Genomic DNA, 15,947 nt, shown 5'->3' with positions numbered 1-15,947 from the left:
TAAAAAGGTAGTATAACAACTATTAACTAACTTTTGTCTGTTGTTTCTCTTCTCACAAATTTTATAACACAACAGCCATAACCACAAAAATAGACCACATCAAACCTCAGCTGTGTTACATCCGCCATATTGGATAATTTTTGACATGTAATTTGAACACCCAATCAGAGCAAAGGTATAACGCGCGTGCGTCCGGCACTAAGGATTTTGATCTAAAATTCACTCCCATCGCGCCTAAAGAAGTATAACTTCAAAAAACTATTAAATATTGTGTTTATAGTGGATTAGCCACAGTTATTTTTTCTTCTTATTTTTCTTAAATTAGGCGTGACTAGTTAGTCCGTTTAGACTTTATGACTCCATATCAACTATTTGTGAACCTCGTTTGTCGTTGCATCTTTAGCGATTGCATAAGAAGGTTCAGGGCCTTCAAAGATTTCTCTCATGCCTTGTTTTGCCCATATATTATCTGCTCGCTCATCCCTTGCACCCCTTAATGACCCGGCACCCGTATTAAAGGTACTTTATTGTCTTTTACCAGATTGTTGAGGAGATCTTTGCAGTTCCTCACCAGTTTTCATTTAGTTAGCAGGTTCTTTACTGCCAAAATAGCTACTTTACTATCTGTATAAATGTTGATTCTCTTAGAATTAGGATCTCCATCTATGATTTTATCAATGCAGGTCACCAAAGCAGAAACTTTAGCCTAGAACACGGTTGTATATTGACCTAGGCTGTAAGATTTATTATAATTGAATGCTTGCCCAAAGACTACTGATTCAGTACCATGGGCAGCAGTTTTAAATCCATTTGTGATCCACCGTCCCATTAATATTTAGGACTTTTTGTTCGCTAGATGGTATAATTGTGATAATATTCTCAGTGAAGAGTTCTCAGGTTTCTGAGAGATCTGACTTCATCATATAAATGGATCCCTCAAGTATATTGTCAGTAGTGTTTGTGTGATTATTCAATACATAACTCGGCCTCCAAGTATTATCAACCGCACCCTCTATATCTAAAAATGCAACAAGGGCAGCTTCTTTCTGGAGCAAACTCTTTTTGATACACCCATTGCCGTTTGTGCAGAGGGTTTTCATTACGATTGTTTTTCTTGATGTATTTCATTCAATGTTTCCATGGTTTTCAACACGAATGAAGTCAGACATATTATAGGCCTGAATGATTTTGCTAAAGGGGAATTTTGTCATTTTGTTTTTCCTGGTTTGGGAATAAATGCTACCATTCCCCTTCTCCAAGCTTTGGGAATATATCCCAGAACATGGCTAAGCTATAAATATTGCGATTAGGGGACTCATATTAATTATTTTCAGTCCCTCTTGGATTAACCTGGGAAATATGCCATCCGGTCCGGCAATTTTGTGGTTCAAAAGCTTCAATCGTTCATTTGACCTTGTGTGAACCAAATATCCCTTCAGAGGTCATTCAAACATTACAACTTTATTTTTTTTCGATGTTTTCATAATATTGTAATTCTTACATATTAACAATAGTTCTTAACCGAAAAAAAGGATAATAATAAAGATACAGTGAGAAATAGAAACCATTATAATTAGAAAATAGATAAAATTACGCTGTTTAATTTTGATCATATTTCTACTCTCCATAAATATTTTTCATTTCTTTTAGCAACAACCGATTCCTCCACCATACCCTGCATCGGAAGAAAATATTAAAAAGGCGGAGGATGTTGTAGAAAAACTAAAAGCTTTTGGCGGTACTGATATTAACTCAGCCCTAACCACTGGTCTTCAAATTATATTAAAAAATAAGGAAGACAAAACCCACCAACCGATTATAGTCTTTCTAACTGACGGAGAAGCAACTGTAGGAGAAACGAACAATGAAAAAATCATCACTACTATCACTGAACTAAATAGCGGCAAAACACCGATATTCTCTTTATCATTTGGAGATGGCGCCGACAAGAATTTCTTGCAAAAATTAGCCTTGAAGAACTTAGGGTTTAACAGACATATTTACGAAGCTGCGGACGCATCTCTACAGTTACAAGAATTCTATAAACAGATTTCCTCACCTCTTTTGTCTAATGTTGTGTTTAAGTATGTCAATAATGTAACAGAAGTGACTAAGCAAGTCTTTCCCATCTTGTTTGGAGGCTCCGAGCTAGTTGTCTCTGGGCAAATCCTCGGTAAGTACCTAATATAAAAAAATAAACTTATAGACCGGTCCAGTTAGACTCAAAAATAGGAGTGAGGTTACAATAATTACCATCAAGCTGAAAATTGGCAGGATTGTTCAAAATACCATCATAAATGAAATGTAAAAAGTTCTCATAAATCCCACCCGAGCTAAAAAATTTACGCGAGGTCAAAGGTCTCCAAATATGGCTTTTAGCGATTTTCAGCGAAACGGTAGGTTTTATCATAAAATTAGTTCTAACAAAAAATGTAGATTAGATAATTATCTATAAAAAATATTTTAATACTTTTTTTCGTAAGAGCCACCGTTTTTGAGATACAACGATTCAAAGAATTAAAAGAGTTCTAATAGTCCATTCTTTCACGGTTTTTGCTCTAAATTTTAAAGAACCGCTTGGATTGACATGAAATTTGGCATACGCATAGCTTACATGTCAAAGAAAAAAAGTGATATTGTGCCGATGTGTGCTTTTGCCCTGGGGGTGACTTTCACCCTCTCTTGGGGGTGAAAAAGTATAAGTCTAAAATAAGTCCGGAAATGGATAAACTGACTAATTTTAAGTAACTTTTGTTCCATAGAGCTTTTTCGTCAAGTCAACACTTTTCGAGTTATTTGCGAGTGAATATGTTCATTTTTCAACAAAATAACTACATTTTTAGACGGTTTTTCGTAAGTAACTCAAAAAGTAAGTATTTTGTCGAAAAATACGTTCGTGTTAAAAATATAGCCTGTAAAAAAGTAAAAAAAATGGTGTACGCGTTAGGTCTTTGGACCTCGTAAAACCAGAGTTATAGCCAATGAAAAATATATTCATATTCACCAAATTTCAAATAGAATAATTCGAAGTGAAATATCCAAAAAATTAAACACTTTTTGGGGAAAACCCATTATAACTTTTTTAAAGTGTTTAAAAAAAGCTTTATTTGTGTTTTTATAAAAAGTTTCTAGCATTAAATTTAAGCAAGGAAAGCTCAAAATAAAGTTGGTCGCTTTTGTTTTGGCAAAAAAAAAATCGGGAAGACCACCCCCTCATTAGCAACTCAAATGAAATTAATCGTTACCGCTCCACAAATTATTTTTGGATTATCCACAATATATTATTTTCAAAGTGCTTATTTTGGAAAAAATTTGGTTTTACAGTAAAATTTTTAAAAATTTTAATTTTGAGAAATATGCTTTTTTTCAAATTAACTTAAAAATTGTTAGACATACCAAAATCTCGAAAAACAAGCAAGTCAGCATTGCTTTTCTGAATATCATGTATTTTTTTGTTTTTCTGTTAGACAAAATTTGATTGAGATTTGGTGTTTCCAAATTTGCATACATTCGTGATGGGTGACTCGTTCAACCCATTTAAATACAGTCCTTTCAAAAATAAGGACTTTGAACCAATGAAACTTACAGATCATATAAACAATACATACACGGGTCAAGAAACTTGTGAAGTCGTAACGATTAAGTTCATTTGAGATACTAATTAGGGGGTAATTTTCCCGATTTTTTTACCAAAAAAAAGGACTAACTTTATTTTGAGCGTAACTTGTTTACTATTGATGCTAGAAAATTTTTTTATAAAACAAAAATGAAGCTTTTTTAAACATTTTAAATAAGTTGTAATGAGTTTTCCCCAAATGTGCTTCATTTTTGGTTATTTCACGTTAAAATATTCCATTTGGAATTTGACGAATATGAACCTATTTTTAATTAGCTATAACTCTGCTTCTACTAGGTATAGAAACGTGATATATACACCATTTTTTTTAATTCTTTACAGGCTATATCTTTGTTAAGAATGTTTTTTCGACAAAATACGTACTATTTGAGTTATTTGCAAAAAACCGTCTAAAAGTGTGGTTATTTTGTTGAAAAATTAACATATTCGCTGGCAAATAACTCGAAATGTATTGATTTAGTGAAAAAACTCTATAAAACAAAAGTTACTTAAAATTAGTCAGTTTATCAATTTCCGGACTTACTTTGGACGAATACTTTTTCACCCCCAAGAGGGGGTGAAAAGCACCCCCGGGGCAAAAGCACATATCGGCACAATATCACTTTTTTTCTTTGACTTGTTAGCTATGTGTATGCCAAATTTCATGTCAATCCAAGCGGTTTTTTTAAATTTAGAGGTTTTGCAATATTTAACCGTTAAAGAATGGACTATAATCGTCATAAATATGTATTAGTACACCACGTATATTTATACATCACTGAAGCTGTAATACAAGTAAACATAATATTATATCGGTTAACTTAACTTATATTACACATAATAATATAAGATATTATAAATATGATAATGTTTCTAGTATACAGCTTGCAGTCTACCGAGAGATGCAATGTATAAGCTGTATTATATGACAGTGCCAACAAAAAAATCTTTACAAAGTGAATGTAACGCGAAAATAATAAGAATTATTATTTCAATTTTACGGCTTATTCCCAACAAAAATAGTAAATTGATATGAAAAAGTGTTAACTTATAATAATTCTTCTTACTTATGCGTCTTATTCAATTTGCAAAGATTGGTTTTATCGAAATAAGCACGTTCTATCGGTACGTCGCGCGTCGGCTAATCTAATCACCCTACCTTTTCTTTTCTCAGAAGGGTTTAAATATAATAATGAAAGCCAACTTTCTAGGCAAAATGTTTATTGCTAAGTACTAATAAATATTTCAATATAGAATAAACTTCATGCAAATTTAGTTTGTTTACTATTATGCAAATTACACCATTATCTTCCTGGGTGGCGAAATCCTTCAGGTAGATGACACCTTCGAGGTATTAATTAGTCTTGAGTACTACTTCGGAGTGAAAATACGTGTTAAACCTATTATTACTTGAATATGCTGAAGTTAAAAAAAACTAATTCAACTCCACAAGAAGTTATTTCCAACGGAACTAGCTTTCTTCTCTCTATGTATGGAGCGCCTAAAAAACTACGTGCTTAGATAAGTTTCGATATGCATGTTTCTTTAAAAATACTCGTAATAAAAAACAAGTGCAATTATCTTGTTTTCCTCCTACCTTAGCGGCTGCTCATCAACATATTTCTCGGGTATATTACCAAGTTCAAGTGTGGCTTGGTTATCAGCTAGATCCAAAAGACTGGGGATGGAAATTAGTCGACAGTTCATTAGAACCAATTCAAACTTTACTCCCACCTGCGCCGGAAAAACTCCTGAACACAATTTTTTGCAACTGTAAGGAGGGGTGTAGCTCTAAATGTGGTTGCAAAAAAGTTGGACTGTTTTTGGTCGTGCTCCAATGTTGAATCACCAACAATTGAGGATTGGGGCAAGTTACTTGCACCCAGGATGAATAAGAACAACAAGAAGAAGAACAAGGAGAAGAGGAAGCAGAAGTATTAGAAAATTATGAACCAGTTGGATAAATTTCCCTTTTTTTAATTCATACCGCTTTTTATAACTTTTATGATTTGTAATCCTTGCCAATATAAATTACTCAATAGCTTCAAATTAAACAGAATCATAACAGATCCGTGAAATAGGCCTACTGGGAAACCACGTTAAAGAAAACACAAGCTAAGTACACTACCTCAAAGGTGGTGTGGAAACGTGTGCGCATATTATGACGATTACAACTTTTTGAATCGTTGTATCTCAAAACCGGTGGCTCTTAGGAAAAAAAGTAATAAAGACATTTTTTATAGATAATTATCTTATCTACATTTTTTGTTAGAACTAATTTTATGATAAAACTTACCGTTTCGCTGAAAATCGCTAAAATCTATATTTGGTGACCTTTGACCCCGCGTAAATTTTTTAGCTCGGGTCGGATTTATGAGGTCTTTTTAATATCATTTATGATGGTATTCTGAACAATCCTGCCAATTTTCAGCTTGATGGTAATTTTTGTAACCTCGGATGTGTAAGTTGACCGGAGTATTAAGGGCATAGGCCCAAAATGTCGCCTGTCAAAATGTTCAATGTGTTATAAACGTATTCATTTTTTTCGAATCCTGAGAAAACTAATAGGTATCTTTGAAAATTTTAAACGCAGAATGAAAGACTACGTGATTAACGAGGGCTGAAAGTCCTGAAAACTTCTATAATGTTTGTTTTAATAACTTGCAGGGGGTGAAACAAAAAGAGAAAATTTAGCGTAACTTTTAATTTTAAATATCTTATCCAAAAAAACTTTTTGGTTATTCTAAGGGACTTTCGGCCCTCGATAATAATGCAATCTTTCAAGCTGCGTTTAAAATTTTCAAAAATAGTTATTAGTTTTCTTAGGATTCGATAAAAAGGAATACATTTAAAACAGAACATTGAACATTGAACATTTTGACAAGCGAAATTTTGCGCCTATTCCCTTAAAATTAATTTGTATTGTAATTCAAGTTTACGGTGTAGACTGGTTGGTTTATCAAAAAAAATCTGTTTCAAAGATATACCAAATCTGGTCTTTCTTTTCATTATGAAGTGACAAAATACTGATCCATTATCAAAACCGGTCGTTCCATATAGTTTGAGAAAATTCATATTCTCTACAAAGATTTTTAATTATATTGTAGAAAAATTTGTAAGGTAGTTGAACTAAGAAACTCAGTTTTGGCTTCACATTTAACCTTTAGTACCTGTTTCTGAACAAGCTATATAAAATTTTATCGAAATATTGATTTACACATCTTCTTCACTGACTTTACAACTCCATCTTCTACGATATTTTAGTTCCATTTCCCATTATTGTATTCCAAGTCTAGACAAATCGGCTTCAACTTCATCGTTCCATCTTTTTGTGGGACGGTCTAATGATCTTCTACCGTCTGGTCTCTCAAAAACACTGTCACTAATACTCTTTGTCTTCCTCTGATTTTACCAGATGACCTGCACATCTTATCCGGTTAGATTTCATATGTCTGACGATGTTTTCAGTACCATACACTAATTCAGCACTGCGGCACCTTCTCCACTCTTCTGTCAATTCATCTCTTTGAGAGCCAAACATCATTCTGAGAACCTTCCTTTCGAATACCCACAGCTTCTTTATTTCCCGCTGATAATCAGCAAAGGCCAACAATAGCTTTGCTCCTCGATTCGCAAATCCCCATCAGCTCAGACGATATTTTACTTATGGTATATTCTAAGGCTAACTTGAGTAGAAACGGTCATAAGGCGTCTGCTTGTTTAAGTCCTGATATTATACTAAGTGGCATCGATGTTCTGTTTCCTATCTTTACCTGTACATATGAGTCTGTCATGCAGATTTGAATTAGCTCCACTAGTTTTCATGCTGTTCCCATTTCTAGAATTGCTAGCCATAATCTGCTTCATTTTATCTTATCATATGCTTGCTGGAAATCTACGAAATTTTGTTGTACATCTCGGTTGAATTTCCAGTTTTTTTTCTAATATTTGTTGGATCGTAAACATTTCATCTATTCTAGGCCTTCTCGCACGAAAGTCACATTGTTAGTCGCCTAGAATATCTTCCGAATATGGAGTGACCCCCTTTAGCAAGATAATTGATAGAACTTTCACTGCTGTGATAATAAGCGAAATAGATCTATAATTTCCAAATTGTTCTTTATCTCCTTTTTTATGAATGGGTATTATAACGCTTCCATTCCATTCCCTAGTCATTTTCTGTTGTTGTCATACTCTCAGAATTTTTGCATGTAACAATTTTTGATGTAAAAAGTTTCCTCCTTTTTTTACTAATTCTCCATTTATAGCATCATTTCCTGGTACTTGGTGATCTTTAGGAGATGATATCGCAATCTTTACTTCTTGGAGTGTTGGTACTCGTATTTCCACATCTGCAGAATGAAATGTAATATCGGCTTCCCTCATCTCACTTTCAATATTTAGTACATTCAGAAAGTATCCCTTCCATCGTTCGACGATTTCTGTTTCTAATTCACCTGCTTTAATTCTCATAGCTTGTGTTACTTTAACAGTTCCACTTTGTCTGTTTTCACTTCCTTAAAGAATTTCCTTACTTGATTCCCTCCCCACTTTGTCCATTTCTCGTATGTTTTGTTCTATATAGCTCCTCTTTTTCTTTGTCTGAAAAACAAGAAGGAATACTTGTGAACGGTGAAGTCATCAATAATTTCCGATATGCGGACGATACAGTACTCCTAGCTTCTACTCAAAAAGATCTGCAAACACTACTTGATAGTGTCGTTGAGAGTTGTAGGGAGGCAGGTCTGGATCTGAACATACGGAAAACCAAAATACTCGTAATAAGTAAACAGCGGCATATAAAACCGTCTATGTATGTAAATAATACCAAACTTGAGCAAGTTGATAAAATCGTTTACCTTGGACAGCAACTAAATTGTAACGCAGAAAGTCACGGCGAAATTAGATCTAGGATAGAGCAGGCTAGAGCCGCTTTTAGAAGGATGTCCAAGGTGTTATGTAACAGAGACCTAAAATTGGCATTGAGAATCCGCCTACTTCGCTGCTACGTGTTCTCGGTTTTACTTTATGGTGTCGAGTCCTGGACTGTGAATAAAATCGATTTAAATCGCCTTGAGGCTTTCGAAATGTGGTGCTATAGAAGAATTTTAAAAGTTTCCTGGGTGGAGAAGATTCGAAACTCCACAATACTAGAACGTCTCAGCAAGACTACTGAGATAATAAAAAGCATCAAGCAGAGAAAGCTGGAGTACTTCGGACATGTAATGAGAGGTCCCAAAAATAGGTTGCTACAGAATATCATGCAAGGAAAAATAGCAGGCAAACGCGGTCCAGGACGAAGAAGAACCTCATGGTTGAAGAACTTGCGAGATTGGTATGGTGTTGATACAAGCATGCTATTTAGGGTGGCAGTGAATAAAATTAAGATAGCTATGATGGTAACCAACGTTCCGAAAGGACATGGTACATGAAGAAGAAGCTCCTCTTTTTAGTTCCGAGTAGTCGCCTTATCTGTGCTCTTATTCTATGAAAATCTGCTTTGTTCTCATCTGTGGGATTGTGTAGCATTTTTAATCTTTTGTGAGTTTGTATTTTCAACATTTCCTCGTATTGTTTTCAAACCATTTCCGTTTTGGACGAGTCCTCTTTTTCCAATGGTTTCCGTTGCTGCTTGTTCTGTAACTGATACCAATCGCTTCCATACTTGTCCTAAGTCTACACATTATGCTCTTCCTCTCCTAGTAATCGGAATCTCTTGCCTACGGCTACTTGATAATCCAGTTCTTTATTTGTATATACATTTATTTACACATGAGTAGTCTAAACAGGTAACTTCTAAACAAGACGAAGTGTTGACAAATAACAACCAACATTTATTTTAATTATAAATTTAAAAAATCTATGTTGTCAATTTGGAATTTCTTTAGTTAATAAATAAATAATCCTTTCTTTTTTAATGTTAAATTTACTACTTTTGGTTTTGATAATCTAGATCCCGGATTTTCTCCTTCAACCGTCGAAGGTTGGGGCATAAATGGACCAGTAAAGCTAGTACCAGTTCTGAATCAAGCTGTTGGTAGTTTAGAACGACTTTGGGCTTATTTGACATTAAAACAATATCTAAAACAGAGAGAAGCAGCCGACAACAAAACAGGACCAACCCAAGAAGCTCTCAGGATAGCGTTGAAATATTCATTCGTTAGCGATGTCACTTCCTTGGTTGTTGTTAAACCAAATAAAACGGACGCAGTGGATACTGAGGATGGAAGTGATAAACGTAAGTATTTTGCTTTTGTTGCAATTTAATTAAGATTTTTTTATTGATAATGAAAAATCCACAATTTGCACAAATTACAGAAGCAATAAATAAATATGCTATTTATGGTAGTTCTAGGGAGAGTTTGTCGATGGACACTACTCCGTATTTGTAGTTAAATTATTCTTGTTGCTGCAAATCAGCAGAGTCACGCTGAAATTAGATCCATGATAGATCAGGTCAGAGCCGCTTTTAGAAGAATGTCTAATATGTAGCAAAACCTTAAATTGGCATTGAGGATCCGCCTACTTCGCTGGTGTGTCTTCTCGGCCTTACTTTATAGTGTCTAGTCTTGGACTGTGAATAAAATTAATGTAAATCGCCTAGAATTTTAAAAGTTTCTTGGATGAAACAAATTTAAAACTCCACAATACTAGAACGTCTGAGCAAGAATACTGATATTATAAAAAGGATCAAGAAAAGAAAGAAACGCATATGCTCTAATTATAGAGGAATAACTGTTACCAGCTCAGTAGGGAGGTTGTACGGTCGAATAATAAAGAAAAGAATAGAATCAGAATACGAAGACATGGAAGAACAAAGTGGATTTCGTGCAGGAAGATCGTGCACTGATAATATATTCGTTCTGCAGCAGGTAATAGAAAAACGGAAGGCAAGGAATCTATCTATCCACCTATTGTTTGTAGATTTGGAGGAGGCATACGATACGGTACCTTTGAAAAAACTGTTTCAAACATTGACGAAGGTAGGTCTCAGTAGAGAGTATGTGGATGCTATCGCAAATACAGGGTGTCCCAGACTAAATTACCCACGCTATATCTCTTAAACGAATAGAGATTTTCGAATGGGACAAAAAGTGGTCTATTCTGCTTGTAATACACTTTAATATGACGTAGAAAAAATCATCCCCTAAATATTCATCCCTTAGTTACAACCCCTAACTTTAATTTTTTTAATAGCACCCTGTATATTTTTTTATTGTTTTGGATGAGGTCTTCTATCGTCTATTCAACACATTTTTTGAAAATAAAATCAGTTCGCAAATAACCAAGAAACTATCAGTTTATTTTTGTTAATTGTGTGTCCCAGTCTAATTTACCCAGGCTATATTTCTTAAACGAATAGAGATTTTCGAATAGGACAAAAACTGATCTATTTCATTTGTAATACACTTTCATATGGCGTAGAAAAAATTCATCCCGTAAATATTCATCCCTAACTTACAGGGTGCTATTTAAAAAAATAAAGTTAGGGGCTGTAACTAAGGGATGAATATTTAGGGGATAATTTTTTTTCTACGCCATATTAAAGTGTATTATAAATGCAATAGATCAGTTTTTGTCCCATTCGAAAATCTCTATTCGTTTAAGAAATATAGTCTGGATAAATTAGTCTGGGACACATAATTAACAAAACTAAACTGATATTTTCTTGGTTATTTGCGAACTGATTTTATTTTCAAAAAATGTGTTGAATAGACGATAGAAGACCTCATCCAAAACAATAAAAAAATATACAGGGTGCTATTAAAAAAATTAAAGTTAGGGGTTGTAACTAAGGGATGAATATTTAGGGGATGATTTTTTTCTACGCCATATTAAAGTGTATTACAAGTAGAAGAGACCACTTTCTGTCCCATTCAAAAATCTCTATTCGTTTAAGAGATATAGCGTGGGTAAATTAGTCTGGGACACCCTGTATATACAAAAATGCAAGAAGTGTCGTTAAAGAAGGAAACTTTATATCTGAATCATTCCCTATATCAAAGGGGCTTAAACAAGGATGTTGTCTGTCTCCGACTTTATTTGAAATATATATTCAATCATCGCTAGAGCAGTGGAGGAAACAAGTATCCGGAATGGGAATAGACATAGGCAGTGGTAAATGTCTAACAACTTTGTTTTTTGCAGATGATCAGGTAGTCGTAGCGAATGATGAGGAAGACATGGACTACATGTTTAGAAAACTAAAGAAAGAATATGAAAAATGGGGCCTCAATATGAATATGTCAAAGACAGAGTATCTTAAAATAGGGGATGATGAAGAAGATCCAGAGTTAGAAATTAGAACCACGAAAAGATGTAATGAATATAAATATCTCGGATCTATAATATCTAAAGAAGGCACTACCAAAAGAGACATCGAAAAGAGAACGCAGCAGGGCAAAAAAGCGGTAAACATTCTGAGCTCTCTACTGTGGTCTAAAGATATAAGGCAAGAAACGAAATTGACAATCTATCGTACCTTGGTAGAGCCTATTATGACTTATGGGACAGAAGTTTGGCAGATGACAAAAAAAGATAGGAAAAGAATAGAAGTAGTAGAAATGGATTATCTAAGGAGAGCGTGTGGTATATCTAAAAAAGATCACATCAGGAATGAAGATATTAGAAGGAGGACACATACTGTATATTCCAGTGTAGATAGGATTGAAACTAGACAACTAGTGTGGTATGGTCACGTGAAACGAATGAATGAAGATAGATGGCCAAAGAAAGCTTTAAATTACATACCACACCAAAGAAGAAGAAGGGGAAGACCTTCAGTTGCCTGGGAAGAAAATGTACGGCACATCATGAAAGATAGAGCCATCAAAGAAGACGAATGGATGGACAGAAAACGATGGCGGTCGAAATGCGAGAAGCGGCAGAGGCTGTAGGAACCTCGCTGATAGATAGATAGTAATGAGAGGTCCTAAATTAGGTGGCTACAAAATATTATACAAGGAAAAATAGAAGGCAAACATAGTTCAGAATGAAGAAGGACTTCATGGTTGAATAACTTGCGAGAATGATATAGTATTGATACATACATGCTATTTAGGGTAGCAGTAAATAAAAATGAAGATAGCTATGATGGAAGTCAACGTTCTGAAATGATATGGTACATGAAGAAAAAGCTGCAAATCAGTTGGTCGTGCTTAGGTTTTTCGTACTGCTAAAAGTTCACTTAAATAATCGATCTCTTCGTTTTGATGCAGGATGATTTCTGGAAATACCTACCCTACTACTAAAAAAAAAAATCAACGGTGAAGATGTACAGGTCGTCATACATATATCTGTTTACTAAGTATCTTAGAACTTGGAGTATGCAATGGAGTATTTTTAATTGAAGTCATTGTATAGTTTTGGAGTTGGATTGCCTGGTCCGTATTGGTTTAAAGATGCACTTGGTTGCTAGTTTAAGTTTTAATTTTTTGCCAAATGAGCCATTACATCTGTTTGATCTTATTATTATTTACTCTTTTATCTATACTCTGCCATAACACAGCTAAAGGATGAAAAAGCAGCAGGTCCCGAAAATATACAAGCAGAACTACTTAAACTGATGGACAACGAATCGACAAAAATAATCACAAAGATATTCAACAACATATACAACTCTGGAGAAATACCAACAGAATGGCTGAAGTCTGAGTTTATTGCACTTCCAAAAAAACCAGGAGCCAAAAAATGCGAAGAATACCGTACGATAGCCTGATGAGTCATCTCCTAAAATTGTTCCTAAAGGTAATCCATACGAGAATTTACAAGCTATGTGAAAGTCAAATTTCGCCCAACCAGTTCGGGTTCATAAAAAATGCTGTTGGTACGAGAGAGGCTTTGTTTTCAATACCAGTCTTATTTCAGAGATGCAGATACGTCAATTGCGACGTATTCGCATGTCTGGTTGATTACGATAAGGCGTTTGATCGAGTACAGCACGCCAAGATGATGCAAATACTAAAAGAAGCAGGAATTAACAACCAAGATCTGAAAATAATTAGAAACCTTTACTGGAATCAGACTTCAAACCTCAGAGTTGACGGTGAACACACCGAATATGTAAAAATCATGCATGTAGTGAGGCAGGGCAGCATTGTTTCCCCCCTAATTTTCAATCTTTACTCTGAAAGAATATTTATCGAAGCTTTGCACGAAACTGAAAAAGGTATTCTACTAAACGGGTACCGGCTAAATAACAACAGGTATGCAGATGACACCATAGTATTTGCGGACAACCTAGAAGACCTACGAGCAAAATCACGTATTATAGTCAACAATTTGGACTCAATATAAACGTAAAGAAAACAAAGCTTATGATTGTCAGCAAGAAAAAGATAACAGAAGGTCAACTCTATATCAATCAAACCCCTGTATATAGAGTGAGGCACTACAACTACCTCGGCACCATAATAAATGAAGAATGGACCAACCACCAAGAGATAAGAGCGTGCATCGGAAAAGCTAGATCAATCTTCAACCGTGTGGGCGCGTTTTTCAAGAGCCATAACTTTTCTCTTGGTATAAAAGTAAGAATGTTAAGATGTTACGTCTTCTCTGTCCTTTTTTATGGTGTTGAATCATGGACCTTGAACGAGGATATGTGCCGAAAGTTGGAAGCATTTGAGATGTGGCTATATCGGAGAATTCTTAAAATCCCATGGACTGATCGGGACAAATGAGGAGGTCCTTAGAAGATTGGGAAAGAACCGAGAGGTCCTGACCACCATCAAATCTCGAAAGTTGGAATACTTTGGACACATTATGCGAAATGAATCCAGATATGCCCTCCTACAAGTCATCCTGCTAGTAAAATATTTAGAAAGCGAGGTCCAGGAAGAAGATGAACATCCTGGTTAAAAAACCTCAGAACCTGGTTCAACACAGCAACTGTGCAGATTTTCCGCGTTGCTGCAGATAAGGTGAAGATTGGCATGATGATCGCCAACATTCGTCGTAAATAGGCACATCAAGAAGATCTGTACTCTGAAGAAATCTTTAGAGATGCTTTGGATGACAGACAAGAGGGAGTAGGACTAGGCGGAGAAGTAATCAGCAATATCAGATACACTGACGACACAGCCATTCTTGCAGAAAATTTACAAGAACTCCAGACATCAGTTATCAGTGAGGCCTTAAAATCAATATTTCAAAGACAAAGTAGATGGCAATTGTAAAGATTAATATAGATCAAGGTCTGCTTTCTCTTATTGGAGAGGAGATAATATTATAACGGTTTAATCATTTCAAATACCTAGTTAAATTGTGACTTTGATAAAAAGATAATAACCAGGATCGAACTAGCATGTAAGACTTTTATGACGTGGAAACCAGTTTTTGTTTTCTATTATAAACGAATTTGAACCCACATAACGATTTCATGTTCTTAGTATATTCATAGAACATACTTTTCAGAAAAAGTATATGCTGAGAATATGCGTAATTATCATTGGGAATTTGCAGAGCAGATGCTGAGTATCTACTACATTACAGCACTTAAACGTTCTATTTATTTTGTACTACCGCACTTCTTTTCAGTATATACCAAGAATATATTTTTTCGAATATTCTAAGGGGTGCTATAAACCTTCTATTTATATACTTAGAATATACTACCGCATATCTTTTTAGTATGTGGGAAGAATGTACTTTTAAGAATATTCCAAGGAAGTACTATATTGCTCAGAAGTATGTTTTCAGCATCACCGAATCTCATCCTAGGTTCTACTTTCTACTAAATTTACATATTACATGTGAGAATGCAGTTAGTACATTCTACAATATTACTTAAAAAGTAAATATAAAATATATAAATTTTAGTTAGTTATATAAATATTATATAGGTAAGTAGATACATGTATATTTAGTTATTATGTGCATATAAAAATAAAAAATGATGAATATATAAATACATAGTACAAAAAATATATATTATGTAATATTTATGTAAATAACTAAAATTTGTATGTTCTTTATATGTACCTATATACATACTTACTATTTAAGTAATATTGAAGTACCAAAATGAATTTTTTATTTGTAAGTTGACCGCAAACAAAATAAAAAGGTTCATTATACATGTTCTTAGTTGTTGTAGAAACACTTGGTCTTCGTCATAACACAGCACAGACAGTGTTAGTGTTGGTGTTGAGTGTAGACACAAATGCCTAATTGTAACTACATATTTTAATATTTTGTATTTTGCCTTTGTTCACAACCCCCTACCCCTTAAACAGGTATACAGCGGTCGTTTCCCTTTGTTTGTGGGTTTTGGCTCAGCCACCTAGCTTACCTGACTGTCAGTTCCATGTAAAAATAAAATTCTACATAA

General features: G+C 34.5%; 1 protein-coding gene across 2 annotated transcripts in view; it reads left to right on the top strand.

The window, feature by feature from the left end:
* Positions 1 to 15,947, top strand: part of LOC114328539 (inter-alpha-trypsin inhibitor heavy chain H4) — a 77,369-nt gene that overhangs the window by 41,868 nt on the left and 19,554 nt on the right. For both annotated transcript variants that reach the window (XM_050653667.1, XM_050653666.1), the window contains exons 7-8: positions 1,651 to 2,173; positions 9,570 to 9,854. In XM_050653667.1, coding sequence (XP_050509624.1) covers positions 1,651 to 2,173; positions 9,570 to 9,854 — 808 coding nt within the window. The remainder of the gene's footprint in view (positions 1 to 1,650; positions 2,174 to 9,569; positions 9,855 to 15,947) is intronic.

This window comes from Diabrotica virgifera, chromosome 6, assembly GCF_917563875.1.
Source record: "Diabrotica virgifera virgifera chromosome 6, PGI_DIABVI_V3a".
In the NCBI taxonomy this organism is placed as follows: Eukaryota; Metazoa; Arthropoda; class Insecta; order Coleoptera; family Chrysomelidae; genus Diabrotica; species Diabrotica virgifera.
The sequence above is the reverse complement of the archived record's forward strand: the minus strand, read 5'-3'. Positions and strand labels throughout refer to the sequence as shown.